The 27128-nt window shown below is 35.4% G+C and overlaps 1 protein-coding gene and 1 pseudogene across 1 annotated transcript in view; one reads left to right on the forward strand and one right to left on the reverse strand.

Annotated features, from left to right (window-relative positions):
• Fancm (FA complementation group M) overlaps nucleotides 1–27128 on the forward strand; it is a 69463-nt gene that overhangs the window by 4661 nt on the left and 37674 nt on the right. Inside the window, exons 4-9 of the mRNA XM_047539938.1 lie at nucleotides 2359–2517; nucleotides 3893–4024; nucleotides 6196–6328; nucleotides 6674–6799; nucleotides 7537–7617; nucleotides 10105–10289. Coding sequence (XP_047395894.1) covers nucleotides 2359–2517; nucleotides 3893–4024; nucleotides 6196–6328; nucleotides 6674–6799; nucleotides 7537–7617; nucleotides 10105–10289 — 816 coding nt within the window. The remainder of the gene's footprint in view (nucleotides 1–2358; nucleotides 2518–3892; nucleotides 4025–6195; nucleotides 6329–6673; nucleotides 6800–7536; nucleotides 7618–10104; nucleotides 10290–27128) is intronic.
• Nucleotides 2945–3801, reverse strand: LOC124973941 (F-actin-capping protein subunit alpha-2-like; annotated as a pseudogene).

The raw sequence follows: 27128 nt of genomic DNA on the forward strand, positions 1-27128 counted from the left end.
AGAATATTATTCAGTTTGGATCTGTCTGATATTTTCTCATAATGGAGTAAGGCTTGGCATTTTTGTGAGAATATCCTAGAAGTGATGTTGTACTTTCTCAGTGTATCTTATAAGGAACATGTGATGTTGATTTGTCTTATTAATGTTGCTACTAATCCTGACTTGGTTAAGATGATGTCTTTGGGTTTCTCCATTGTAAAATTAATTTTCCTTTTATAAATATTTTGTGGGGGAGATATTTTGAGACTATGTAATATCCTGTTTTACATCTACCTATGGTTTTCACTGCCAACAATTACTTCTGTAGTGTTTGCTTAATCTTTGTTTCTTCTTACCATTTCTTTTACATTCTTAATTTGAATTATTCTATAATGAGCTGTATTTTTCTCCTCCATTTGTTTATTATTTCAGTTCTTTATTTATATCCATATAGACTAATGGATATTTATTTTTTTCTGTGTACTACAATCCAACACTATTAATAGCAGTTTTGTTTTTCAGAATGTTCCAGCTTTGGCCATGGGGAACTCCTTCAAGATGGCTCCTGGCTCCTGTGTCCTTTAGACATACTGCTCCCCCCTTTTTAAAGCATGTCTAACTTTCTGACATCACAAGATATTTTAGCATTTTTTCTGTCTCGGGCATGTAATCAACCATTTCTCCCAGAAGCTCTTGTTATTGTTACTGGAGAATGGTAAAATTGCAGATTTGTCCTTGGTGCTGGGATTGAACCAGGACTTTGCACTTTACTAAGCACATATTTTACTCTGAGCCATATCCTCAGTCCCCAAGATGGAAAATTTTGAGCCCTATCCCATATCATCTTGATTGTAGTACCTCTAAATGGTCTTCTGTATTGGATAGTGATTCTTTTTTTTTTTTTTTTTTTTTTTTTGGGTGCTGGGGATCGAACTCAGGGCCTTGTGCTTACAAGGCAAGCACTCTACCAACTGAGCTATCTCCTCAGCCCCTGGATAGTGATTCTTTTGGATACTTCCTAAGAAAGTTTTACCCCTGCTATGCTGAAAGACTTTTCTATGTCCATAGCCTTGATGATTTTTAGAAATTTGTCTTATCTTTTACCCCTTGTTTAAACATGCTTAATTTTGTTTAGTCAGGTACTGAATCTCTGCTTAAATTTCATTCCTTTAAGAAAGATTAACTTTTAAGCTATCGAAAGTCAGCTTTTCCTATCTTATTTTTTTCTTGACATTATTCATCGTCTGTCATTCTTTTGCCCATTTTTTGGTTTGTCTATCCACTAAAATATCAGCTACATGAATATATTGGTTTGGACTATTCTAGTTTTATCTCTATTACTAACTTAGTGACTGACCTGTGGTATTACTCAAATGTTGGTTGAATTAATGATTTATTAAAAATATTGAAATCTTAATTTATGAAATAGTAATAAATGCACTCTAGATTTTGAATGTATATAGATAGATACTCAGTAACTGTAATGTGCTATTTTAGGCACTGTGCCATGTGTTGGGAATACAGTCCTAGGGTGTTTTTTATTTAAACTAAGCCCCTGAGGTGAGGTGGTCTAGTGTAAAAAAAAAAAAAAAAAGGCTATTTTCTAGATTCCCTTTTTTTGTTGTTGTTGTTTCTTTCTTTATGACCATTAAATCACATTTTGAGTGCTATAGTCTTCTGATGTAGTTGCTTATACCTAAAGGTTATGTCTTTTTGCTCCAGTTCCCTGGTTGTATAATTAAGTGCCATTTTAAGCTTTAGATGAATGAAATTTAGCACAGAAATTTAATCACATCACTTATGTTAATTTAAGTGAAAAATACTTTACTAATTTATTAAAAGTTGATATAGTGTAGGCCTTCAATCTCTTAACAAACCAATTTATAAACTCTTCCTAATATGTATTGGTTTCCTTTAATAGTAATGAGTTCTCTCGGCTTTTCCCACAAAAAAATCAATAGAAAAAAATATTATGCCAGAGAATCAGGAAACCTGTGTTCAAGTTCTGGCTCTGAAATAACTGTGTTTTATAAGGTTTTGGGGATTTAGTTTGCTTATCTAAAACTTTGGTTTTGTCTGAGTATATTTCCATTTGGAAAGTGCCAAAATACTTTTGAGGAACTTGTTGGGCATTTACTAATATTCTTATTTCTTGGATGCTTGACTTGAAAGGTTGTGGGGAGAGATGATGTTTAAAAGTATTTTCCCCTGTTGAACTACTTATGATATACTTGGTTTATGAACTTGTCTTTTTTCTTTTTGAAATTTAACGATATGAATTTCTAGTGCTTCTTTTAAAATTTTATTGAAATTCATTAGTAAGTTAAACCCCCTAAGTTTAATGTTATATAATTTATGGTCATAATTGATTTTGCATAGGCAGTGCAGCAGGTTATTACCAACCTACTAATTGGTCAGATAGAGCTTCGTTCTGAAGATTCTCCAGATATCTTGCCATACTCTCATGAAAGACGAGTAGAAAAGCTTGTTGTTCCCCTTGGTGAAGAACTTGCAGCCATCCAAAAGACATACATCCTGGTAAACCATTTTTATCACAGTTTGGGGTTTTGATGAATGAACTGGTTTTATAGTTATTTCAGCTAGCAGAATTGGTTGTGAGATATATAGTATCTCATTTTGTATAATTAACATTGAGAAATTGTTTGAAAAATAATGGTTGATTAGCCAAGCTTTGTGCTCTAACCAAATTAATTAATTACAGTGATTTTATTTTATTTTATTTTATTATTTTATTTTATTTTATTTTTGTGTTGCTGGGAATTGAACCCAGGGCCTCGTGTTTGCAAGGCAAGCACTCTACCAACTGAGCTATATCCCCAGCCCTACAGTGATTTTAGATTGCAATAGCTCACAGTGACTGGCCAGCTTGACAGTTCTGAAAACTTTTGAAACAATTTTTTTTTACGCAAAGACAGTAAAATGATCTGATCATGCAATGTTCATCTTACGCATTCTGACTCTCTTTGCCAATCTTGTAGCTAAGAATCTTGTTCCAATCAATCTTTGTACGTGTAACTGGCAACTATCCACATAAAGCTTTGAAAGTAGTGTCTGACATTGTCTGATAATTCTCACTGATGGCAGTCTGGTATTCATTTTCTGCAGCTTCTGTGATCTTTATAAATTATTTTGCTGTCTGCACCTCACTAGACACTGTTAGGTAATCTTGTATGTCTTTGTGACTCAGGTGAACATTACTCAGATAAACATTATTATCTTCATAATAATGAAACTGAATTTTCAAGATGCCAACCACTTGAGTGGTTGAAGGAGTGATTGTAAACTTCCACTTTGACCTCCGACAACCATTCCAAAAAGTTTTTTTGCTTGGAAGTGATGACTTTCTATGCATGCAATAATGGTTTATTGTCCATCTGTTTTTTTTTACTGTAAACAGTGCAGACCCCATTTGGGTAATGTTCTTTTATATAAGTTCGAAAAGCAGTTTCTATTGAAGTTCTCCATGATTCAGTCACATTTTCTGCTTCGTAAGGTCTTAGTTCAGTAGGCTACAAATATTTTCTGAAGAATTATGTGGCATACTTTGTTCTAGGCATTGATGATGCAGTAGTGGAGAAACCCAAGGCCTTCCTTTCGTGGTACTTACAGTGTGTGTAGGTTGACAGGGAGATGACTTAATAAATAAATAAATATGTTATTAAAATGTAGCTGACAAAGTAATTCCTTGTGCTGACTTATATGGATATTATAAGGTTGCATGTCAGGTACTTCTAAATTTTGTTATTTTTTTATCTTTGCTAGATTTATTTAATTCATTTAAATACAAACTTTATTAAACATATCTTGATATTTTGATATATGATGAAATGATTGTATTTGAAAAAGGACTTTAAAATAAGCTTAAAGTAAATTTTTTTTTTTTAATTTACAGATTTTGGAAGCATTTGCCAGTTCTTTGATTCAGAAGAATGTTCTGATGAGAAGGGATATCCCCAATCTAACAAAATACCAGATAATTCTGGCAAGAGATCAATTTAGGAAAAATCCATCTCCAAATATTGTGGTAGGTATTTTAAAATAAGTTTTGATGATTAATTTTTTGCTCAGAGCCAGAATAAAATGTAAATGATGATTTTTAATCATAGACTAACTCATTAATGACTTAGATATGATTTATATAGTTCATAAAAGTATGAAAAAGTTTAACGAATACAGTTTAATGATTTGAATTAAGATAAGTTTATCTTTTAACTTTTTTTTTTTTTTTTTTTTTTTCTTTTTTTTTTGTGGTGCTGGGGATTAAACCAGGGCCTTGTGCTTGCAAGGCAAGTACTGTACCAACTGAGCTATATCCCCAGCCCATCTTGTAACTTTTAATAAAAAATTGTTCTTTAAGTCCATTTCTATTTTGTAAAGTCATACATCCCTGAGAGGGTATATTCTTACTAAACTTGAGACCCTGAGCATTTAGTTTTACTCTTAATATTAGAAGTTGGAGGAAGCATCATAGCAAGCTTCTTTTTTCTAATCTTCATAGGGAAAAAAGTAGATGAATAGAAAAATATCCATCAAGCTAGGTCAGAAGAGAGACTCACAAGCACAAAAAGGCAATGAGTCATTCTTGAACTGGGAGGTGATTCATGATCTAAAGAACAGAGCCAATTAAAAGAATGCAGTGATGTGCACCTGTAATTCCCGAAACTTGGGAGACTGAGGCAGGAGGATCACAAGTTTGAGGCAAGATTGGGCAACTTCTTATTAGCAAGACCCTCATCAGCAACTTAGGAAGACCCTGTTGTAAAGTCAAAAATTAAAAAATTGTCCTGGGTTCAAACCCCTGTATCAAAAATTAAAGGATCCTTTTCTGTGAAATTTTAGTGTGTTATACAAAACTTGAATAAAAAGATTTTAATTTCTCATAGGAGCTAAAAGTTCATTGAAATTTTATATAATGCTCTCACACTTGTTGAACTTGATCTTATTGGTAAGGGTTTGTATTTTATAGAAAGGTGAATTTACTTTTTTAGATTAATTAGGGTGCCATTTTAGGCTTTATTGGTCTCCTGGAAAAATTTAAAATGACTCACTAATGTTAAATGCTTCTAAAAATGTAAGGTAGAACACAGTCTTCATCTTGAATAAAGTGAAATAACTAAAATATATTCTTAGTGGTCTTCTTTTTAAAACTATCTTATGTGAATACACCTGCTGCACATTCCTGTGAAAGGAATGTGTACTACGTTTTCCCACAAGGGTAACTATTGATTGAAGTACAAGACCTCTGTACCAAATTTCCTGGTTTTAAGTACTAACTCTACTACTTATTAACTTTTTGAGCTTTTCTTATCTGTAAATGGGCGTAACAATAGTGCCTACTTCCTAAATGTTAAATTATTTTGTTTGGGTAATATATTTAGAACATGTTTAGTGCTCCGTGTCAGATAGTATGATGAAATGTATACCTGGTTTAATATAATTATAATATAATAAACTTGGTGTTCAACAGTCTGATTAAACATTTGTCTTTTTGCTGAACTTCCACAAGGATAGGTCCAGGACTGACATGTCCATTTCTATTGTACGTCATATATCCAGCTTAGTGCATATTGTAGGTACTTAATAAATGGCCTTTATTATTATTATTATTTTTGGTACTGGGATTGAACCCTGAGGTGCTTTATCACTGATCTGTACCCAGCCCCTTTTATCTTTTATTTTGAGACAGGGTCTCAGTCTCAATTTGGGAGACTGAGACAGGAGGATCACAAGTTCAAGACCAGCCTCAACAACTTATCAAAATGATCTCAAAATAAAAAAGTAAAAAGGATTGGGGATGTAGAGTGCCTGTGGCTACAATCACCAGCACAAAACATTAAAAAAAAAAAAATAGAAAAGACACAAATCTGTGGACTACTAATAATTCATCTGTAAAGATAAACAATATATGATAAATGTTTCTCTTTTTTTCTTTAAAATGTAAAGTTTTCATTTGATTTAAAGAAAAAAAATAAGGGGGCAGGTTTTATATGGAAACATCAGACTTCATGTGGAAAGTGTACCTTTCTATACCATGCTCTTCAATAGAACCAGTAAATGTTAGTATAGAAGGGAATAATTATTATGATAATTTTAATTATATTATAAATGATACACTGAATATTGGCTTGATAACTTAGGCATAGAGGATGTGCCTTCATTTCTTTGGTTAAATGTAATATATGCTTATTTTTCTAGGGAATACAACAAGGAATAATTGAGGGAGAGTTTGCCATTTGTATTAGTTTGTATCACGGTTATGAATTATTGCAGCAAATGGGAATGAGATCATTATATTTCTTCCTTTGTGGAATTATGGATGGGACAAAAGGTAAATCATATGAAATTATTTAAAGAAATAATGCATATGTCATTTTGGTTAAAGACATTGACCAGTTTTAATGTCTTAAAAATGCTTTATTTTTAAAAGCAATGGACTAGTGATATAATAAATGGCTGTATTTGTTTTTGATAAATTACTGAAAAGGGAGCATATTTTATTAATACATATGTGAATGTGGAATTGGAAAAAGTTTCTGACTTTCATATTTAAATTTGATAAGTTCATTGTTTTTAAATTTGCATTCATTGTTGAAGTTGACAATTTTTAATAAATAATAGATCTGACTAGGTTTGCAATTAAGTTTATTTGTAAAACTTTTTCTTAATTTTTAAGGAATGACACGGGCAAAAAATGAGCTTAGTCGAAATGAAGACTTCATGAAACTCTATAATCACCTAGAGAGCATATTTGCACATACAAGTGATACTTCAGCAAGTGATGTTTCTGCTGTCCAAAAAGGTCTGATTTAAAAAAAAAAATTATAAGTATATATTGGTTTGCCAGGCGTGGTGGTGCATGCCTGTAGTCCCAGCTACTTGGGAAACTGAGGCATGAGAATTGCATAAGCCCAGGAGTGGAGGACAGCCTAGGTAACATAGTAAGACCCCTGTCTCAAAATAAATAATTAGCTAATAAAAAATAAGATTTTATGTGTGTGTGTGTGTATATATATATATATATATATATACATATATATATATTTAAGATTAATTTTGAAATTTTGCTCCATTGATGCTCACCTCTATTTATGTAACAACAGGTTTAAAGATTTTATTCTTTAAGTGTTAGAATTAATACATATTCAAAAACATATATAATAGATATTAGTGGTTACTAGTAATGAAAATTCTTAGAACTACCAAAAACTGATTTAGAGTTTGAATATTTACTTTTCCCCCTTTTTCTATTTGAATTCTCTCTCAGAATGAAACTTTCATAAAAATTCCAATATTTTTTTTCTTTTATGCTTATGTGCTATGTGGATGCTACTTACTGTTTAAATAAAAAGGGATGGAGTATGTAGCTCAGCAGTAGAGCACTTAGGTAGCATGCTTGATGCTCTGAGTTCAATCCTTGGTACCATTAAAAAAAAATAAATTTTAGCATATGTAATTTGAAGAGGATAACTTAATATACATTAATATAATTAATATAATATGGAAAAATACTAAAACAATGATTTTTTTTTTCCACAGGAGATAAAGAGTTTTTCTATAGTCATCCAAAGTTAAAGAAATTAGAAGAAGTCGTAGTTGATCACTTCCGGTCATGGAATGGTAGGTAATAATTTATAGTCCAAGGTGAGTTTTGAAAGACTAAAACTTAACTCATTAGCTCATACTAATTTCTTATGAAGAAGGTGGATTTTTAATTATTCTGGATAGTGAATATTTTTAAAAATCTCTGAGGAAGTTTGGAAGGGTAGGAGTGAGGGAAATGGTGGAAATGTTAAGAATTAATTATATGAAAAAAATTCAGTTTGGGCAACATAGGGAAAGAAGGCAATACAACTTTTTATAATATAGTGGCAGGGAAATGTGAAGTAGGAAAGGAGAGAGAGAGTTGTAGAGGAGTGTTATTTTATAGGGAAACTGAGAAGACCTGTCTCTAGAGTGATAGTGGAGCAAGCCTTATTAATTTCTAGGGGAGGATCATTCCAGGCAGAGAGTATAGCAGATTCAAAGACCTTGAGGCAATAGAGTGCTTGGTATGATGATTAAGGACCAGTAAGCAGACCAGTCTGGCTAGAGTGGTATGAATGAGGATAAGAGTGGTATAGGTAAGAGGTAGCCAGAGGCCAGATCATGCTTGGCTGGTAGGCTAAGTCAAAACTTGAGTTTTTAATCTATGGATGTTTGTACTTTTTGAAACCATCATTAGCAGTAAAGAACAACAAAGATAAATATGTGAGATAGCACGTATGTTTATTAGCTTGATTTAACCATTCCACAATGTATGTATATAAAAAAAGTTGTATATCATAAATGTATTTTTATTTGTTAATTAAAAAATACAAGAACAACAGAGAGGAAAGAGCAAACATATTAAGATGGTTCTGAGTCACCTAAGTGGAAATGTCAAGTAAGCACTGGACAAGTAAATCTGGATTTTGGAAGAATGTTCTGGGCTGTTTTTATGTATTTGCATATATATGAATAAATTTTGGAGTCATCAGCATAAAGATAATATTTAAAGTTTCAGGAATGGATGTGATCACCAGGAAGATAGTTTGGAGACAGAAGAGGGTCCAGAATGGTGTCCTGAAGAATAACAGCATTTAGAGTTCAGAGAAAAAAAACTACCAAGGATCTTGAGGAGGAAACCAAGTGAAGTATGAGAGAAGCTGAGGGAAGAGTCTATATCAGTAGGAAAGAGTGAACAATGTTCAATTTTGTTGAGAAATGTGGTAAAATGAACCAAAAAGTGTCCATTGAATTTGGCAATATGGAAGTCGCAGATGCTTTGCTACAGGGAGTTTCATTGAAATGAGGGTAGAAGGCAAGCTTCAGCAAGTCAGAGATTGGCTTTGCAGTGAAAGTAGCAATTTTTCAGGAGTTGGTCATACATAAAGGCTTGATGCTGACAATTCAAAGGTGGTTTGTCTAGAATAATTTTACTTGTTACAGCTGTTTCCTTCAAGTCCTACTTTTTGCTTATCATGTTTATTGCTTGTTTGGATTGTGAACTTGCTTATTGCTTAATGTACTGTAATTTATATGTGTTAAATTAGTCACTAGGGTTGTAGTGAAGATTAAATGAGTTATATAAAATATGCTTAGTGTAGTCCTTGGCACTTTTTTATGATATAAATCATAAAAAAAGAAGAGAAGGATTGTAAATATCCTAACCAAGTTTATAAACAGAAGAAATAATAATAATCAAGCTGGGTGTGGTGGTGCACACCTACAATCCTAGCAATTTAGGAGCTTGAGACAGGAGGATCACAAGTTCGAGTTCAGCCTCAGCAATTTAGTGAGGCCCTAAGCAACTTAATGAGATCCTGTTTCAAAATAAAAATAAAAAGGGATGGGGATGTAGCTCAGTGTTAAAGTGCCCCTGGGTTCAATCCCCAGCCCCCTGCCCCTTATTATCCTTTATCAGATAAAGAAATAATAACCAAAACTTCTATTCAAGTTGTAATTATTGATCAATTATTTTATGTGCAAAACTGTTTTCTACTTCCTATTAATCATTAATCCTTTTTAGATAAGAAGAAACTAAACCTTGAAGAAATTTAATGCCTATTATGTTTATTTAATACCTATCACGTTTAATACAGTCACCCAGAAAGAAAGTGGCTCAGTCACAAAAATCATGTTCTCATTAGTTCGTTTACTGCCTCCCAAGCATAGAGACATTGGGAACAGCTTTGGAATTCACTGTAGAGTGTATTCTGCATTTATGTTTGGAGAATTGCAAGTATAGCAGATTGGATGCCTGGCCTGTATTAAAATAGTGTCATCAGTAAATAGAAAGAAAAGATTTATGAAATTAGTGGGAACCCTTTATGCTTGAATTGAAGAACTGGTCAAAAGTGATTCAGGTAATTCTTATGTTTAGGACTTTATGACAGCCAATGAGAAATAGGGAGCCAACATTATTAAAAATTACTAGAAAATGTAGTAAAAAAAATAGTTAAAAATATCTTTAAATATTTTTAAAAAGAATTATTGTTTATTAGTATATAGTTTCAAACTTGTCTTGACTAGTTCTTGTCTAAATGTTTTTCAAAAATTTTATTTGAAATATTTTCTGTTATATAGCTCAAAACATCTCTGAAAAGAAATGTGGTGAGACCAGAGTTATGATCTTCTCTTCATTTCGAGATAGTGTGCAAGAAATTGCAGAAATGTTTTTACAGCATCAGCCAATTATTAGGGTAATGACTTTTGTTGGCCATGCTTCAGGGAAAAGCATGAAAGGTTTTACCCAAAAGGAGCAACTGGAGGTAATTATTTTTGGAGGTAATGAAATAAAACTAAAGTTGATTACCTTTGTATTTAAGGTTATTTTTGTTTTAACTCACTGGTCATTTATCTACTTAAAATAATTTTATAGTAAGTAGTAGTAGTGTTTTAGTGGTTTTGAAAGTTTTATTTTTAAGTAACATGAAGTATAATAGTTAAGCAGAAAGGCTGTGGGTCTATACAATCTAGGTTGGCATTCTACCACTTAACAAGTTTCTTTACTTACTTATAAATGTACTTCATAGCTTTGCTGTAAGTATTAAATGAGATCTTATTGTAGAGTTCATAGTAAATGTTTTCTATTTAAGTCACTTTAATAATTTCTTCTAAACCTATACTGAGCATATCTCTTTATTCAGTTATTTAAAAATCTCATTTTAAAAGTATGGTTAGAGGAAACCATAATGGTTTTTCAGATAGCCTAATGCTCTGAATAAGAGGTCATAAATTTTAGAAGTACTGTGAGATTTTGAGAGGAATTTTAGACTATCGATTTTTATAAATTCTACAGATTTTTGCAGATTAGCTGTCTATAGGTCCATATATCAATAGTTACTTACAAATAGTTGTTGTCTTTAATGTTCAGTTCATTTTGACAGCACCTTTCTTGATTCTTGACAGTAGTAGTTGTGGAATTCCAGTCTTATTTTAAATACTGTTAGACTTGTCACCACTGTACTTTCAAGAAGCCATTTAATCTGACTGAATATGGTGTGGAAACTTCCTGAGTCTGATCATAACAACACCTTTACCTGTTGTAACATAAGATTATAAGTAATTTAAAGGGTTTAGACTTCTAGTGAGTGATTATTACTAGTCTTAACAGTTACATATAAATGAAAAATAAAGTAAATTTTTTGCCTTGGGGGAGTCAGGAATTTTCAGTATTTGAAATACTCACAGTACCTATTGGAAATAATTCAATCTGGTCTTTGCAGTTTCAGTATTATGTGAAGTCATTATTGCCTGAGCTTGTTAGGCACTATAAGAAACTTAACTGATTTTAGTGAGTTAGAATTTATTTATTTATATCAATAATATTTTTTATTTATTTTTATTTTTTAAATTTTATATTATTTTTTATTCTTAGTAAGTACACATCAATTTCATTTGGAAACAGGAAAATAAACATTTCAGTTATCTTAGTAAAGTAATATGTGGTATGGCAAAATTTTTTATTATATTTTTTTGACAGTGAAAACTATTTTTAAAAAACACTTTTTTCATACATGTATATAGGGTAATAATGTCTGTCTCATTCTACTGTCCTCCCCATCCCCACCACCCGACCCCTCCCCACAACTCCCCTCTGCACAATCCAAAGTTCCTTCATTCTTCTCTACCTACCTCCCACTATGAATCAGCATCCACTTACCAGAGTAAACATTCGGACTTTGGTTTTTTTGGGATTGGCTTATTTCACTTAACATGATATTCTCCAGTTCCATCCATTTACCTGCAAATGCCATAATTTCATTCTTCTTTAAGGCTGAGTAATATTCCATTGTGTATATGTGCCACAGTTTCTTTATCCATTCATCTGTTGAAGGACGTCTAGGTTGGTTGCATAGTTTAGCTATCGTAAATTGAACTGCTATAAACATTGATGTGGCTGCATCACTGTAGTATGCTAATTTTAAGTCCTTTGGGTATAAACCCAGCAGTGGGATGGCTGGGTCAAATGGTGGTTCCATTCCAGGTTTTTTGGGGGAATTTCCATACTGCTTTCCAAAGTGGTTGCATAAATCTGCAGTCCCACCAACAATGTATGAATGTACCTTTTCCCCCACATCCTCACCAATACTTACTATTGCTTGTATTCCTGATAATTGTCATTCTGACTAGAGTTAAGATGAAATCTTAGAGCAGTTTCGATTTGCATTTCTCTAACTGCAAGAGATGGTGAACACTTTTTCATATGTTTGTTGATCGATTACATTTCTTCTTCTGTGAAGTGTCTGTTCAGTTCCTTGGACCATTTATTGATTGGGTTATTTATTTTTTTGGTGTTCAGTTTTTTGAATTCTTTCTACATCCTGGAGATTAGTGCTGTATTTGAGTTGTGTGTGGTAAAGATTTTTTTCCCATTCTGTAGGCTTTTTCTTCATGTTATTATTTCCTTTGCTGAGAAGAAACTTTTTAGTTTGAATCCATCCCATTTATTGATTTTTGATTTTACTTCTTGTGCTTTAGTAGTCTTGTTAAGGAAGTCAGTGGGCTGGGGAGATAGCTCAGTCGGTAGAGTGCTTGCCTTGCAAGCACAAGGCCGTGGGTTCGATCCCCAGCACCGCAAAAAAAAAAAAAAAAAAAAAAAAAAAAAAAGGAAGTCAGATCTGAGGCTGACATGATGAAGGTTTGGGCCTACTTTTTCTTGTGTTAGATGCAGGGTCTCTGTTCTGGTGCCTAAGTCTTTGATCCACTTTGAGTTGATTTTTGTGCATGTTGAGAGATAGAGGTTTAATTTCATTTTGTTACATATGGATTTCCAGTTTTCCCAGCACCATTTGTTGAAGAGGCTGTCTTTTCTCCAGTGTATATTTTTGGCACCTTTGTCTAATATGAGATAATTGTATTTATGTGGGTTTGTGTCTGTGACTTCTATTTTGTACCATTGTTCTACATGTCTGTTTTGTTGCCAATACCATGCCCTTTTTGTTACTGTAGCTCTGTAGTATAGTTTAAGATCTGGTATTGTTCTTCCTGCTTCACTCTTCTTGTTAAGGATTGCTTTGGCTATTTTGAGTCTCTTATTTTTCCAAATAAATTTCATGATTGCTTTTTCTATTCTATGAAGATGGTCATTGGAATTTTAATAGGAATTGCATTAAACCTGTATAACACCTTGGGTAATATGACCATTTTGACAGTATTAATTCTGCCTGTCTTTGAGCATGGAGATTTCTCCATCTTCAGAGATCTTCAGTTTCTTTCTTTAGTGTTCTGTAGAGGTCTTTCACCTCTTTTGTTAGATTGATTCCCAAGTATTTTATTTTATTTTTTTTTGAGGCTATTGTGAATGGGGTAGTTTTCCTAATTTCTCTTGCAGTGGATTTGTCACTTATGTATAGAAATGCATTTGATTTCTGGGTATTGATTTTATATCCTGCTACTTTGCTGTATTCATTATGAGTTCTAGATTTCTGGTGGAATTTTTTGGATCCTCTAAATATAGAATCTTGTGATCAGCAAATAGTGATAGTTTGATTTCTTCTTTTCCTATTCATATTCCTTTTATTTCTTTTATCTGTCTGATTGCTCTGGCTAGAGTTTCAAGGACGATGTTGAATAGAAGTGGTGAAGGAGAGCATCCCAGTCTTGTTCCAGTTCTCAGAGGGAATGCTTTCAATTTTTTGCCATTTAGAATGATGTCGGTCATGGGCTTAGCATTGATCCTTTTACAATGTTGAGGTATGTTCCTACTATCCCTAGTTTTTCTCGTGTTTTAAACATGAAGAGGTTCTGTATTTTGTCAGATGCTTTCTCTGAATCTATTGAGATAATCATATGACTCTTGGCTTTAAGTCTATTGATGTGATGTATTGTTTATTGATTTTCATATGTTGAACCAATTTTGCATCCCAGGGATGAACCTCACTTGATCATGGTGCCTTCTTTTTGTTAGATTTTTGTATGTGATTTGCAGAATTTTATTGAGAATTTTTGTGTCTAAGTTCATGAGGGGTGTTGTCCTGAAGTATTGAGGGATGTTGTTTTGAAGTTTTCTTTCCTTGATGTGTCTTTGTCTGATTTTGGTATCAGGGTGATACTAGCCTCATAGAATGAGTTTGGAAGGGTTCCCTCCTTTTGTATTTCATGGAATAATTTGAGCTGTATTGATGTTAATTCTTCTTTGAAGGTCTTGTAGAACTTGGCTGAGAATTCATCTGGTCCTGGGCTTTTGCTTTGGTTGGTAGACTTTTGATGGTGTCTTCTATTTCATTGCTTGAAATTGATCTGTTTAAATTGTGTATGTCCTCCTGCATCAGTTTGGGTAGATCATATGTCTCCAGAAATTTGTTGATATCTTCAAGTTTTTCTCTTTTTTTGGCACGTATAAATTTTTAAAATAGTTTCTAATTATCTTCTGTATTTCAGTAATATCTGTTGTGCTATTTCCCTTTTCATCATGAATTTTAGTAATTTGAATTTTCTGTCTCTTTGTTAGTGTGGCTAAAGGTTTTATTGATTTTTTTTTTTCAAAGAACCAACTTTTTGTTTTGTCAATTTTTTGTTTGTTTTTTTGTTTGTTTGTTTCATTTTCATTGATTATAGCTCTGATTTTCATTATTTCCTGTCTTCTTCTGCCTTTGATGTTGATTTGTTCTTTTTCTAGGGGTTTGAGATGTAATTTATTTGTCAACTTTTTATTCTTTCAATGTAGGAGCTCAGTGCAATGAACTTTCCTCTTACACTGCCTTCATAGTGTCTGAGATTTTGATATGTTGTATTGGTGTTCTCATTTACCTCTAAATATTTTTTATTTCCTCCTTGATTTCTTCTTTCATCCATTCATCATTCAGTAGCGTGCTAGTCTCCAGGTGTTGGAGTAGCTTCTATTTTTAATTTTATCATTGATTTCTAGTTTCATTCCATTATGATCTAATAGAATGTAGGGTAGTATTTCTATTTTTTTGTACTTGCTGAAATTTACTTTATGGCATAACATATGGTCTATTTTAGAGAAGGATCCATGTACTACTGCTGAGAAGAAAGTGTACTCACTGGATGATGGATAAAATACTGTATATATGTCTGTTAAGTCTAAATCATTGATTGTATCCTTTTAAAAATTTTTGCAAACTACATTTTGATTCATTGTATACAAATGGGGTATATCATTTCGTTTCTATGGTTGTGCATGATGTAGATTCATACCATTTGTGTAATCATACATGTACATAGGGTAATGATGTCTGTCTCATTCCACAATTTTTCATACCCCTCCTCTCATTCCTTCTACATAATCTAAAATTCCTCCATTCTTCTCTCACCCCCCAACTCCTACCCCCGTTATATATCATTGTCCACTTATCAGGGAAAACATTCGACCTTTGGTTTTTTGGGATTGGCTTATTTCACTTAGCATGATATTCTCCAGTTCCATCCATTTCTCTGCAAATGCCATAATATTATTATTCTTTATGGCTGAATTATATTCCATTGTGTATATATACCACACTTCAGATAGAGCACTAATCTCCAAAATCTATAAAGAACTTACAAAACTTTACATCAAAAATCAAAGAACTCAATCAATAAATGGGCCAAGGAACTGGACAGAAGCTTTACAGAAGAAGATATACAGATGATTAATAAATGTATGAAAAAGTGTTCAACATCTCTAGTAATAAGAGAAATGCAAATTAAAACAACTCTAAGATTTCATCTTACTCCAATTAGAATGACTATTATGAAGAACACAATAATAGATGTTGGCCTGGATGTGGGGAAAAAGGCACACTTTTACATTGCTGGTGGAGTTGCAAATTGGTGCAGCCATTCTGGAAAGCAGTGTGGAGAATCCTCAGAAAACTTGGAATGGACCCACCTTTTAACCCAGTTATCCTACTCCTTGGTTTATACCCAAAGGACTTAAAATTAGCATACTACAATAATGTAGCCACATCGATGTATCATTTAATTCTATAGTTTCTTTGTTTAGTTTTTGTTTTGGAAGATCTATCTAGTAGTGAGAGAGGTGTGATAAAGTCACCCAGTATTATTATGTGTGGTCTGTGTGATTCTTGAAATTGAGAAGTGTTTGTGTATTGTATGTAGATGCTACATTATTTGGTGCATAAATATTTATGATTTTTATATATTGTTGATATAGGATTCCCTTAAGCAGTATGAAATGTCCTTCTTTATTCTTTCTGACTAACTTTGATTTGAAGTCCATTTTGTCTGATATGAGGATGGAAACCTTGGCTTGTCCATGTGAGTAATATATTTTTTCCCAACCTTTCACCTTCAGTCTGTGGATGTCTTTTCCTAGGAGGTGAGTCTCTTGAAGGTAGTATATTGTTGGGTCCTTCTTTTATATCCAATCTGCCAGTCTATGTCTTTTGAATGATGAGTTTAGGCCATTAACATTCAGGGCTATTATTGAGATACGATTTGTATTCCTGGTCATTTTGTGTAGATGTTTGGAGACTAGTGGTCCCACTGAGAGTGAGGGTCTACGATGTCTACTTCAGTTCAGACACCGGAGACCAGACTCTGAAGGCACAGATCTAATTTTCCTTAGGGTTGTACAGGACATATGTAGGCACATTATCCAATCAGGTTAGCACGTTCCTTAAAGCATAATGGAATCGGCCTTTAGGTAAGCTGTATGTTGAGATAATGTAAACAAACCAATATGCCTAATTCTGCCCAACAACAGGTCTGAGACAAAGGACTGGGGGGATGGTAAGCTCCAGCACACAGCATGAGGCAAGGCAGCACAGGCAAGCTCACATCACAGCTTGCTGGGAATCATGAAGAAAGAGGCCTCCCCTCAGCTCTTAGCTCAGCCTCATCAACTTGCAAAGACCTTCATTCCATGGCGAAGTCTTTACCATGACCTCAGTTTCTCTGTCCAGACTGTTTGGCTTACTTAGACCATGGTGTCAGCGACTGCTGTCAGATAAGCTTGAGGAATGTTCCCTACAATTTTGGTTTATTTTTGTCTTTTAACTTGACCTAGTTTCTCCTTTGATTAACCTTTTCTTTAGTGTAGTTCCTCCCTTTGCTGGTTTTCTTTCTTTTTTTTTTCTTTTTTTCTTTTTTTCATTTCTTCCTCATGGAATATTTTGCTGAGAATGTTCTGTAGTGCAGGATTTCTATTTGTAAATTTTTTAAACTTTCGTTTATCATGGAAGGTTTTTGTTTCATCTTCAAATCTGAAGCTTCATTTTGCTGGATATAAAATTCTCTCTTGTCATCCATTTTCTTTCAGAGCTTTATATATGTTATTCCCGGAACTTCTGGCAAGGAGGGTCTGTGCTGAGAAGTCAGCTGAGATCTGAATTGGTTTCCCCCTATATGTAATTTGATTTTTTTTCTCTCACAGCCTTTAAAATTCTATCCTTATTCTGTATGTTAGTCATTCTCATTATAATGTGCCTTGGTGTGAGTCTGCTGTAATTTTGTACATTTGGGGTTCTGTAAACCTCTTGTAGTTAATTTTCCATTTCATTCTTTGGATTTGGGGAGTTTTCTGATGTTATGTCCTTGGAAAGAATGTGCATCCCTTTGGTTTGTATCTCCACGCCTTTGTCTATTCTGATAAATCTTAAATTTGGTCTTTTCATATTATCCCATATTTCTTGGAATTTCTTTTCATGGTTTGTTACCATTTTTTTTCTGTGTGGTTAACTTTATTTTCAAGAGTACATATTTTGTCTTCGTTGTCTGAGGTTCTGTCTTCCAAGTGGTCTAGTCTGTTGGTGATACTTTCCATTTAATTTTTTTTTTTTTTTGCGGTGCTGGGGATTGAACCCAGGGCCTTGTGCTTGCGAGGCGAGCACTCTACCAACCGAGCTATCTCCCCAGCCCTCCATTTAATTTTTAATTTGGTTTATCGTTTCCTTTATTTCAAGGATTTCTGCTTGATTCCTTTTTGTAATCTCTGCCTCTATTGTAGTGATCTTTCATTCCTGTATTTTCTCTCCAATACCATCCTTTATTTTGAAGATCAATCTAATTATGTACTTTCTAAACTCCATCTCTGACAATTCTTCTACTTTGTTGTCTATGGATTCTGTAGTTGGAACATCTTGGTTTGTTTGAGGCACTTGTTCCCTTATTTTTTCATGTCGTTTGTGTGTCTTCTCATCTGTTGGTATGAAGCTGAGGCAGTACAAATTCTGCCCTGTAGTCTTTTAGCATCCCTGAAGACTACCAGTACCTCACCTGCGGTTACTGTGACAATAGACTTCCAGGCAACAGCAGGCAGCAGGTGATCTGTTGGCGATCTGCAGGCTGATAGCCGGTTGATCGTTGGTGGATCTCTGGCTGTGGGTAGATGAAATGTGGGCAATGAGCAGGCAAAAGACAGGCAGAAGTGCAAATAGTAGATGATATCTGCAGTCGGTGAGCGATCCGCACTCAAAATGCAGATGTGCTGGCAGATGGCAGGTGATGCGGGTTGATAGTAGTGGACAAATGAGGGTAAACAGCAGGGGATCAGTTGGCAGTAATGTCTGCCTGGCAGAGAAACAGTATTTCCTCTGCTTGAATCCCAAGTTACTGAGAGATAAGGAATGCAGTCTCACTGTAGTCTGCCATCTTGGATCTCCTTAATAATATTTTTATGTAGGCCAAAGTAACAACTCTTTTTATTACTTCTTTATATAATTACTTTTATAACAGCCATTTTATTCTGAAATGGGCTTTTATGCAAAATAATTGTAATTAAATTATCCATTTATTTAGAAACAGATTAAGTCAGGGAGGAAAAGTGGAGGCAGATTCTTTACTGCCCTGTTGGTCATTTCCATTGTAATGACTTTGGTTTTTATCCTAAATGAGATAAGAAGAAACCATTGGGGTAGGGGTTGGAGCAGAGGAAGTTCATGATTTTATTTACATTTTAAAAGAATCACCTGATAGAAGCTGGGAGACCAGTTGAAAGTCTTACTACAAAAATTCAAACTGAAGATAATGATGGCTTGAACTAGAGTGGTAGTAGGAAAATTTGTGAGACATAGTTGAGTTGTGGGTATATTTAAAAGGTCAAACTGACAAGACTTACTGACAAATTAGAATAGTGTATGAGATAAAGGAATATGAAGTCTAACTCCAAGGCTGAGTCCAAGATTTTTTGCATGAACAACTGAAAGAACTCTTAACTTGGATAGATTGCAGTAAAAACAGGTTTTAGAGAGAGTATCTGGAGCTTGGTTATTTTTTTTAATTTTTATTTTTTATTATTTTATTGTAAACAAATGGGATACATGTTGTTTCTCTGTACATGGCGTAAAGGCATACCATTTGTGTAATCATAAATTTACATAGAGTAATGCTGTTTGATTCATTTTGTTATTTTTTTCCCTTTCCCCCCACCCCTCCCACCCCTCCCACCCCTCTTTTCCCTCTATACAGTCCTTCCTTCCTTCATTCTTGCCCCCCTCCCTAACCCTAACACTAACCCCTCCCACCCCCCATTATGTGTCATCATCCACTTATTAGCGATATCATTCGTCCTTTGTTTTTTTGAGATTGGCTTATCTCACTTAGCATGATATTCTCCAGTTTCATCCATTTGCCTGCAAATGCCATAATTTTATCATTCTTTATGGCTGAGTAATATTCCATTGTATATATATACCACAGTTTCTTTATCCATTCATCAATTGAAGGACATCTAGGTTGGTTCCACAATCTGGCTATTGTGAATTGAGCTGCTATGAACATTGATGTGGCTGTATCTCTGTAATATGCTGATTTTAAGTCCTTTGGGTATAGGCCAAGGAGTGGGATAGCTGGGTCAAATGGTGGTTCCATTCCAAGTTTTCTAAGGAGTCTCCACACTGCTTTCCAGAGTGGCTGCACTAATTTGCAGCCTCACCAGCAATGTATGAGTGTACCTTTCTCCCCACATCCTCGCCAACACCTGTTGTTGCTTGTATTCTTGATAATCACCATTCTAATTGGGGTAAGATGGAATCTTAGGGTGGTTTTGATTTGCCTTTCTCTTATTACTAGAGATGTTGAACATTTTTCCATATGTTTGTTGATTGCTTGTAGAACTTCTTCTGTGAAGTGTCTATTCATTTCCTTAGCCCATTTGTCGATTGGATTATTTGCATTCTTGGTGTAGAGTTTTTTGAGTTCTTTATAGATTCTGGAGATTAGTGCTCTATCTGAAGTATGATTGGCAAAGATTTTCTCCCACTCTGTAGGCTCTTTCTTTGCATTGCTGATAGTTTCCTTTGCTGAGAGAAAGCTTTTTAGTTTGAATCTATCCCAGTTATTGATTATTGCTTTTATTTCTTGTGCTATGGGAGTCCTCTTGAGGAATTCTGGTCCTAAGCTGACATGTTGAAGCTCTGGACCTACTTTTTCTTCTATAATATGCAGGGTCTCTGGTCTGATTCCGAGGTCCTTAATCCATTTTGAGTTTAGTTTCGTGCATGGTAAGAGATATGGGTTTAGTTTCATTCTGTTGCATATGGATTTCCAATTCTCGCAGCACCATTTTGTTGAAGAGGCTATCTTTTCTCCATTGCATATTTTTGGCCCCTTTGTCTAGTATGAGAAAATTGTATTTATTTGGGTTTGTGTCCGTGTCCTCTATTCTGTACCATTGATTTTCCTGTCTATTTTGGTACCAATACCATGCCGTTTTTGTTTCTATTGCTTTGTAGTAGAGTTGAAGATCTGGTATTGCAATACCCCCTGCTTCGCTCTTTCTACTGAGGATTGCTTTAGCTATTCTGGGTTTTTATTCTTCCAGATGAATTTTATAATTGCTTGCTCTATTTCTGTAAGGTACATCATTGGGATTTTAATTGGAATTGCATTGAATCTGTATAGCACTTTTGGTAGTATGGCCATTTGGACAATATTAATTCTGCCTATCCAAGAACATGGGAGATCTTTCCATCTTCTAAGGTTTTCTTTAATTTCTTTCTTTAGTGTTCTGTAGTTCTCACTGTAGAGGTCTTTCACCTCTTTTGTGAGATTGATTCCCAAGTATTTTATTTTTTTCGAAGCTATTGTGAATGGGGTAGTTTTCCTAGTTTCTCTTTCTGAAGATTCATCACTTACGTATAAAAATGCCTTAGATTTATGTGCATTGATCTTATATCCCGCTACTTTACTGAATTCACTTATGAGATCTAAAAGTTTTCTGGTGGAATTTCCTGGTTCCTCTAAGTATACCATCATATCATCAGCAAACAGGGATAGTTTGAGTTCTTCTTTTCCTATTCGTATCCCTTTAATTTCTTTGTTCTGTCTAATTGCTCTGGCTAGAGTTTCAAGGACAATATTGAAAAGAAGTGGTGAAAGAGGGCATCCTTGCCTTGTTCCAGTTTTTACGGGGAATGCTTTCAGTTTTTCACCATTTAGAATGATATTAGCCATGGGCTTAGCATAGATGGCCTTTACAATGTTAAGGAATGTTCCCACTATCCCTATTTTTTCTAGTGTTTTGAGCATGAAGGGATGCTGTATTTTATCAAATGCTTTTTCTGCATCTATTGAAATAATCATGTGATTCTTGACTTTAAGTCTATTGATATGGCGAATTACATTTATTGATTTCCTGATGTTGAACCAACCTTGCATCCCTGGGATGAAACCCACTTGATCATGGTGCACTATCTTTTTAATATGTTTTTGTATGCGATTTGCTAAAATTTTGTTTAGAATTTTTGCGTCGATGTTCATTAAGGATATTGGTCTGAAATTTTCTTTTCTCGATGTGTCTCTGTCTGGTTTAGGTATCAGGGTGATATTGGCTTCATAGAACGAGTTTGGGAGGGTTCCCTCCTCTTCTATTTTATGGAATACTTTGAAAAGTATTGGAATGAGCTCTTCTTTAAAGGTTTTGTAGAACTCGGCTGAAAACCCATCTGGTCCTGGACTTTTCTTTGTTGGTAGGCTTTTGATGACTTCATCTATTTCGTTACTTGAAATTGGTCTATTTAAATTGCGTATGTCCTCCTCGTTCAGTTTAGGCAATTCGTATGTCTCTAGAAACCTGTCGATGTCCTTGAAATTTTCTATTTTGTTGGAGTATAGATTTTCAAAATAGCTTCTAATTATGTTTTGTATTTCAGTCGTGTCTGTTGTGATATTTCCTTGTTCATTCTGAATTTTAGTAATTTGGGTTTTCTCTTGTCTTTGTTAGTGTGGCTAAAGGTTTATCTATTTTGTTTATTTTTTTGAAGAACCAACTATTTATTTTGTCAATTTTTTGTATTGTTTCTTTTGTTTCAATTTCGTTGATTTCAGCTCTGAGTTTAACTATTTCCTGTCTTCTACTATTTTTGGTCTTGGTCTGTTCTTCTTTTTCTAGGGCTTTGAGCTGTAGTGTTAGGTTGTTTATTTGTTGAGTTTTACTTCTTGTATTAAATGCGCTCCATGAAATAAATTTTCCTCTAAGTACTGCTTTCATAGTATCCCAGAGATTTTGATATGATGTTTCTTTGTTCTCATTTACCTCTAAGAATTTTTTAATTTCCTTCCTAATATCTTCTGTTATCCATTCATCATATAATAGCATATTGTTTAATCTCCAGGTGTTGGAGTAGTTTCTGTTTTTTACTCTTTCATTTATTTCTAACTTCAATCCATTATGATCTGATAGAATACAAGGTAGTGTCTCTATCTTCTTGTATTTGCTAACATTAGCTTTGTGGCATAATATATGGTCTATTTTAGAGAAGGATCCATGTGCTGCTGAGAAGAAAGTGTATTCGCTCTTGGTTGAATGGTATATTCTATAAATGTCTGTTAAGTCTAAATTATTGATTGTGTTATTAGATCTATGGTTTCTTTGTTCAATTTTTGTTTGGAAGATCTGTCCAGTGGTGAGAGAGGCGTGTTAAAATCACCTAGTATTATTGTGTTACGGTCTATTTGGTTTCTAAAATTGAGAAGGATTTGTTTGACATACATGGATGAGCCAGTGTTTGGGGCATAGGTGTTTATGATTGTTATATCTTGCTGATTTATGCTTCCCTTAAGCAGTATGAAATGTCCTTCTTTATCCCTTCTGACTAACTTTGGCTTGAAGTCCACATTATCTGAAATGAGGATGGATACTCCAGCTTTTTTGCTGAGTCCATGTGCATGGTATGTTTTTCCCCATCCTTTCACCTTTAGTCTATGTGTATCTCTTTCTATGAGGTGAGTCTCTTGCAGGCAACATATTGTTGGATCTTTCTTTCTAATCCAATCTGCCAGTCTATGTCTTTTGATTGATGAATTCAGGCCATTAACATTCAGGGTTATTATTGAGATATGATTTGTATTCCTGGTCATTTGGTTCATTTTTTAAATTTTATTTATTTATTTATTTTTTTGACACAACTTGGTTCCTCCTTTATTTGACAGTTCCTTTAGGATAATTCCTCCCTTTGCTGATTTGCTTCTTTGTCTTTTATCTCTTCCTCATGAAATATTTTGCTGAGAATGTTCTGTAATTCTGGCTTTCTTTTTGTAAATTCTTTTAACTTTTGTTTATCATGGAAGGATTTTATTTCATCATCAAATTTGGAGGTAAGTTTTGCTGGGTATAAGATTCTTGGTTGGCATCCATTTTCTTTCAGAGCTTGAAAAATGTTGTTCAGGCCCTTCTAGCTTTTAGGATCTGGATTGAAAAATCTGCTGATATCCGTATTGGTTTCCCCCTGAATGTAATTTGGTTCTTTTCTCTCACAGCCTTTAAAATTCTGTCTGTATTTTGTATGTTAGGTATTTTCATTATAATGTGCCTTGATGTGGGTCTGTTTTAATTTTGTGTATTTGGAGTCCTATAAGCCTCTTGGACTTGATTTTCCATTTCATTCTTCAGATTTGGGAAATTTTCTGATATTATTTCATTGAATAGATTGTTCATTCCTTTGGTTTGTTTCTCTAAGCCTTCCTCAATCCCAATAATTCTCAAATTTGGCTTTTTCATGATATCCCATAGTTCTTGGAGATTCTGTTCATGATTTCTTACCATCTTCTCTGTTTGTTCAACTTTGTTTTCAAGGTTAAATATTTTGTCTTCAATGTCTGAGGTTCTGTCTTCCAGGTGTTCTATCCTATTGGTTGTTCTTTCTATAGAGTTCTTAATTTGGTTTATTGTTTCCTTCATTTCAAGGATTTCTGTTTGGTTTTTTTTCAATATCTCTAACTCTTTATTGAAATGATCTTTTGCTTCCTGAAATTGCTCTGTTAACTGTCGATTGGTGGTATCATTCAATGCCTGCATTTGCTCTTTCATCTCATCATTCAGTGCCTGCATTTGCTCTTTCATCTCATTGTTTGCTTCCCTGATCATTTTAATTATGTACATTCTGAACTCCCTTTCTGTCATTTCTTCTGCCATGCTGTCGTTGGATTTTATTGATGTAACATCTAGATTTGTTTGGGGCATTTTCTTCCCTTGTTTTCTCATATTGTTCAGGAATCAGTGGGTCCTTAAGATATTGCAGATTTCCTCTATTGACTTATAATGTCCCTGAAGATTGCTAGTATATCCCCTCTTATCCTTCAGTAGCCTGCAGTCTTGGAGGAAGTTGATAATGCGGTGCTCCACAAGGAAGCTGCCTCTCTAGGGACAGTGACCCTCAGGTGGGGTATATTCCCTGATAGTGGGCAGAGGTGCCTCCACTTGTTGACCAATGGTCATCCAAAGGGGAACTAGGCTGCGGGCTGAGGCAAGTCCTGTTTGTGCCTGTGTCTCTGGTTTTACCGTCCTTGTGGGTAAACCTCACCCGGCAGGGAAGTCTCACCCAGTGGGGAGGTCTCGCTGATCAGTTCCCCTCCTAGAGGTTCCCCTCAATCTACAACTACCGCCTGGGCTGGGCTGTCTTCCTCTGCAATGTTCCCAGGGGCCCGGACCTACCTCCTGGGCCTGGGAGCCTCACCCTTTGCAGAGGAGTCTCCTTAGGTTGCCCCTCCTCAGAGAATCTGCCCGCAGTCCTGGAAACTTGCCCTGCCCCTAGGCGTGTCTCTGTGCGGCTCTTCCAGCAAGAAGCCGGTCCTAGGACCCTGCTTTGCACCTAATCGCCTGGCTATGGGGCCCCTCCTCTGAGCCGTCACCTGGAGCCCCGTACAATAGCTCCGAGACCCAGAGACCCACCACACACCTCCTCCTCCGGACAGCCGCCCGGTTTCCGACGCAGTCACTAGGAGTTCAAGCAACTCACTTCGCGTCTCCTCCTCCCGCCAACCGCCTGTAGCCCTAGGCAGTCACTCCGAGTCCAAGTGACCCACCCTGTTCCTCCTCCTCCTCGGGGAAGCCCCCCGGGTGTTCAGGAGTGGTTGCTTTGAGTCCAAACAACTCACCACTCGCCTCCTCCTCTGATGCAGTCACTCCTAGACCAAGCGACCCACCGCGCTTCTCCTCTTCCTCCGGGCAACCCCCAGTGTTCAGCAGCGGTCGTTCTGAATCCAAACAGCTCACCATGCAGCTCCTCCTCAGGCAGCTGCCTGTAGTTCTGATGCAGTCACTCCTATACCAAGCGACCCGCTGCGCTTGTCCTCTTCCTCCGGGCACCCCCCCCCCCCCCCCCCCCCCCGTGTTCGGAAGCGGTCGTTCTGAGTTCAAACAGCTCGCCATGCAGCTCCTCCTGAGGCAGCTGCCCAGAGCCCCAGTGGTTGCTCTGAGTCCAAGCGCTGTGCTGAGCCGCCTCCTCTACGATGATCCCAGTGGTCCGTGTTTACCGCTCCAGTGGGGGGAGGGGCGTCTTGCCGAGCAACTCTACTTCACAAAGTTCCCTGCGTTCCGGGGCTACCGCCCCATCCGGGATGCCTCCCCAACGGGAGAGACTCACCCGGCGGCTTTGAGTTGGTTCCAAGTCTCTCACTATCTCCTCTTTTGAATCCTGCTTCCTGGAGCAACATGAAATGCAGCTGCCCTCTAGGCCGCCATCTTGAAACCTCTTTGGAGCTTGGTTTTGGATGTATTAATTTTGTCAGGCCTATTAGATTAATGTTTTTCCAAAACTGATAATGACCAGTTTATTTCCTTCCACTGCATCACAAACTGATCCTTTTGAAGAATATAATAAATATGAATTGCTAAATAGTAAAACCGAAAAAACAAAGCTGTAGTCCATTTTGCTTTTTTCCGTTAGGAGTCATCAACTATAAAACTTACTCTGGGGCTGGGGAGATAGCTCCAGTCGGTAGAGTGCTTGCCTTGCAAGCACAAGTCCCTGAGTTCGATCCCCAGCTCCGCAAAAAAAAAAAAAAAACTTTGTCAAATTTCTAAACCTTTACTTTCAATTTTTGTACTTATCTTGTTGTCAACTGGTAGTAAATAGTTCACAGGCTGGCACAGTAGTAAACAGATAATTGAGCACACTTTGAGTAGCACTGTTTTAAACATCCAATAGAGATGCTGAATACACAACTGAATATATATGTCTTGAGTGCATGGGAAAGGTTCATAGTAGTGAATATGCAATGGCAGATCAATCCTAGGCAAATAAGTAACACTTGAATTTTTGCCTGTTAACATCCTTTATTAATCTGTTGACTACTTATAGTAAAAAGTTTTATTTTTCTATCTCTAGCACTGTAGCCCATTGTTTTCCCTTTCTCTGGTGAAAAAGGACACCTGTGTTATTAAGTGAGATAGGGATAATATTAAATCTTCCCTTGTCTTAATCCTTTACAGATTCCAGTCTTAATCATTGGTTCTCCCTCTTCTGAGGTTTTGCATATTGAAGGAAAATCCTTTGACCAATGATACTGCTAAGGGGTTTATAAGTTTATGTTTATATTTATTACCTCACTTTTCAGGTGGTTGTTTATAAGGATATTAGAAGGACTAAAATAATAAATTTTTGGAGTCAGATATCTAAATTCAAATGCTGACAGTTATTTGTGAAAGTTTAAACAAATATCCTAACCTTTCAGATGTTCAGTTTTTTTAATAAAATGAAGTGATGATATTTACCTTATAGGGTTGTTTGGAGTACTAACTGGTATACAAGTTTAGTACTGGGCTGGGGTTGTGGCTCAGTGGTAGAATGCTTGCCTAGCATGTATAAGGCCCTGGGTTTGATTCTCAGCACCACATATAGTTGAATGAAAAAAAAAAAAGGGTCTATCAATAAGTTTAGTACCTGGTACTCCCTTCTACATAGTAGCTGTCGTATCAGCCA

Source organism: Sciurus carolinensis, chromosome 2 (assembly GCF_902686445.1).
Source record: "Sciurus carolinensis chromosome 2, mSciCar1.2, whole genome shotgun sequence".
In the NCBI taxonomy this organism is placed as follows: Eukaryota; Metazoa; Chordata; class Mammalia; order Rodentia; family Sciuridae; genus Sciurus; species Sciurus carolinensis.